The 3,309-nt window shown below is 43.6% G+C and overlaps 1 protein-coding gene across 1 annotated transcript in view; it reads right to left on the bottom strand.

Annotated features, from left to right (window-relative positions):
• ITGA2 (integrin subunit alpha 2) overlaps positions 1-3,309 on the bottom strand; it is a 66,288-nt gene extending 62,979 nt beyond the window's left edge. Inside the window, exon 1 of the mRNA XM_057386548.1 lies at positions 3,053-3,309. Within this exon, the coding sequence (XP_057242531.1) occupies positions 3,053-3,098 (46 nt within the window). The 5' untranslated portion in view covers positions 3,099-3,309. The remainder of the gene's footprint in view (positions 1-3,052) is intronic.

The raw sequence follows: 3,309 nt of genomic DNA, 5'->3' as shown, positions 1-3,309 counted from the left end.
AAAAAAGAATTTATTTCTCTTAATCCTACATTTCATCCTCATTCATTACACCACTTTCTAATTTCAAAACTAAGCAAGGCAGGAGTTCCAGCTCGTTCTCTGATCACACTGTCTTTCTCTTTTCATAGGCAGTGACAGCATGATGCAYTGATGTGCAAAAGAGACAAATCCAGGTTGCTAACTCACTTTGGGCACTTTCCAACTTTCGCATGTTAAATGCCATTATCACAGCTTTTATCCCAGTTTAAACAAAAACTTACTGATGAAAAAGGGTTTGTAAGTAGGGTCTCCTATTCCTCTGTAGAGCCTTATAGACCATTACTAGCAAGGTCCCTAACTCTGGAAGTTCTCTATTTTACTGAGCTTTTCAGAGAAACACACACACACTCCTCCCARTTTCTCCTTCTGAGTTTTCTCCTTCAACCTGCCTGGTCCCACAGGGAGACTTGAGAATCCAYGGCACTCATGTGGTAGACTGCAGGCCACAAGGCATAAATTTTACGTAGCAGAAATTTCTCATTTCAGAGTTAAAGAGTTCAAGGGATGTGTACATCACAGTGTGGAGATTCTGAGAATTTGCTAGAGCTTTATCATTCACATCCTGGGTGGAARGTGCATGGTAGGCTTCAATGGGAAGGCCTTCTGAGATAGTACAGGTGAGGCCACCCCAATTTTACTTCYTCCTACACTAGTGCTTGATAGTTCACTCTGAACTAAATTATTCCTACAAAAAGGAGACAAGCTGATTCATCCGAAGCCCAGGAAACCATTAAGAGCATGCAATATAGACAGTTTGCAGACCAGCATCCAGAAAGAAACTGGAAAGCAGAGTGACTTGAACAACAATGGATATTGCTGTAAAAATAACAAATAACAAAGACATCAAGAGAGAAAGTCTTTGTGTTTGCACGTGTAGACTGAACATCTCACACAGAAACCTATGACTAAGGTGCACAAGGTGCACRTAAATTAAGTGAGAATCTAGCTGATAAAAATGCATTTCTTTCCAGATGAATACAGTTTTGCAAAGACTTTGGCCAAATTCAGGYAGACAATGCAAATAGCACCTTTCTGCCAAATTTCAAATATCTCYTCTGAAGCATGAGGACACTAGAGCTTTTCAGAGAAAATGTTACCAGAATTGAGCCCAGGAAAGCTACTGTATTTTCCAMTGGCTTCACTCTCAGAGAGAGCTGGGATGTTTTGGCTGTGACTTTCAAGAACAGGATAAGGAAAAAMATGGATGCTTAAAATATAAATTTAGAGAACTGGACATGACAAATCTATAAGCAGCGTGTAACAATATAAAAGCTTCTGGCTTTGTTGCATAGCTTGCCCTATTAACGCTTCATTTTTTCCTCTTAACATAATCTACTTCTCYATGCTATATAATTTTTGGTCAACAACCAAAGGTCAACAACAAGGTTGGCAGYAAAGTCACATTGTCAAAATGGTAGTTCTGTTTCAGATCTCCTCTTCTTGAAGCATCTACAAAGTCTTAATGACTTTCTAGACACAAAAGTACACATCCAAAAAGAGTAACCCATTACTTCAGTGTCGCACTAATTTCAGTTGAATTTCAAGGCACAACAAAACACCYCACGTGATCCAATTAATACAGCCGATAACTTGGAAGTTAATATACTGTCATAAAATCAAGTCTGGAATAACGTGGAATCTTWTCTTGAAGTAATGACTAATTCAGCTAAGCAAGCCCAATTAAATTCAAGAATATCACCTCTGAAAGTAATCCAGTTCACTAGAATTCAAGTAATTTCAAGTTCATTGCGGGGGATCTACAAGAATACCACCATAGTGGAATTCTAAAAACACTTAAGGGAAAATGCTCCTRTCCTGAAACTGTGTTTTGCTTGGTACTTCTACAAGATCAAAAAGGCCTGAGCAAATATTAACACAGTAATTTCATCTGCTAACATCAAATGTCATGACACATCCATCTGAAATCAAAATTATGATAGCTTTCAAACGTATAAATTAATATCAATCACGGATAGTGCCTGAACAAAGTAGACCCACCCCACTTCTGTCATTTGCAATGCCAAGGAAATCCTACTCTCACAAGCAGTCCTTATCTTCTGCTTTCAGCAATGCTCTACAAACCTTTGCAAGTCTTAAGACCCCGTGAATTACAGGGAATGCTACTGGTCCTGGTCTGCAGTGGCTGCAACCAGGAGAATAAAGCATAGATTAAGCAAAAATGCAGAGTGAATGTTTAGCCCACTTATACTTTTCTGAATTTTTCTTTTTTAAAAAAATTGCCAGGTTGTTTTGTGTATATCACATCACAGGTTAATATTCTTGTATTTTATTTCATACCCTGCAGCCACACATTCCACTGAAGTGTTCACTATAGTTCCTGAAAGAACAAGTTGGAACAGCTCATCAGTGAAAACTCATTTCATGCTGCCTCTTCCATGACTAGCTAATTAAGGGTTTGTGAGAGTATACAGTAATATTAAAACTCTGAAACTGCCTGGGAATTTGCTCATGGCAAGTGAATATGATTGCTTATAGTTCCCAGGAAAATATATGTAATGGTAATTAAGTTAGCCAAGAGAAGGAGGAGATGGTTGAAGTTTCCCAATCCTTTTCCAAGGGCCATTTGCCCAACAGGGTGGTAACAGACCTAGAGGACTCTTACAAATTAGGAACAGCATTCACAAAGAGAACATMATCTTCGCGCTTAGAAAGGTATAATCATCATATAACCTTAAATTCATACATCAGACTGCCCCCGTTCCCTCCACGCCAGCGCACACACACTCCATTTACGGGAACGTTAACTCTATACCACTCCAGGAGTTTAACTCTCTTTAAAATCGCCGCCGATTTATCGCACTCGCACGCAGCCACAGCCACAGCCACAAGCGCCTCTGGCCCAGGTACACCCGCTCACCCACCGCGCGTCTCTGCCCGGCCCCGGCAGCGCAGCGAAGGCCGCCCCGGTCCGCACCTCGCACCCGYGGGGAGACCTTCCCTCCTCCCTTCCATCCTTCCTTGCTTCCCGGAGCGGAGGGACAGACAGACCTACCCAGCGCGAGGAGCAGGGGCGGCAGCGCCGCGCCCACAGAGCCCATGTCCGGCGCGGTGCGAGGTCGAGCCGGCGCCGCTCCCGAGCTGGCCGCTTCCCAGCCGACAGTGAACGCCACCTGCTTCAAGCCGCCCCCAAATACTCCTCCTCCTCCCCTTCTTTTCCTCCTCCTCCTCCACGCCCCCTGCGGAGGGGCCGGGAGGCCGCTCCTCTCGTCCGTGCCCCTCGCTCCGCACCCGCGGCGTTGCCGGCGGTGC

This window comes from Malurus melanocephalus, unplaced genomic scaffold (genome assembly GCF_030028575.1).
Source record: "Malurus melanocephalus ecotype Western Australia unplaced genomic scaffold, MMel_1.1 scaffold_991, whole genome shotgun sequence".
In the NCBI taxonomy this organism is placed as follows: domain Eukaryota; kingdom Metazoa; phylum Chordata; class Aves; order Passeriformes; family Maluridae; genus Malurus; species Malurus melanocephalus.
Note: the sequence above shows the minus strand (reverse complement) of the source record. Positions and strands in the feature narration are given on the sequence as shown.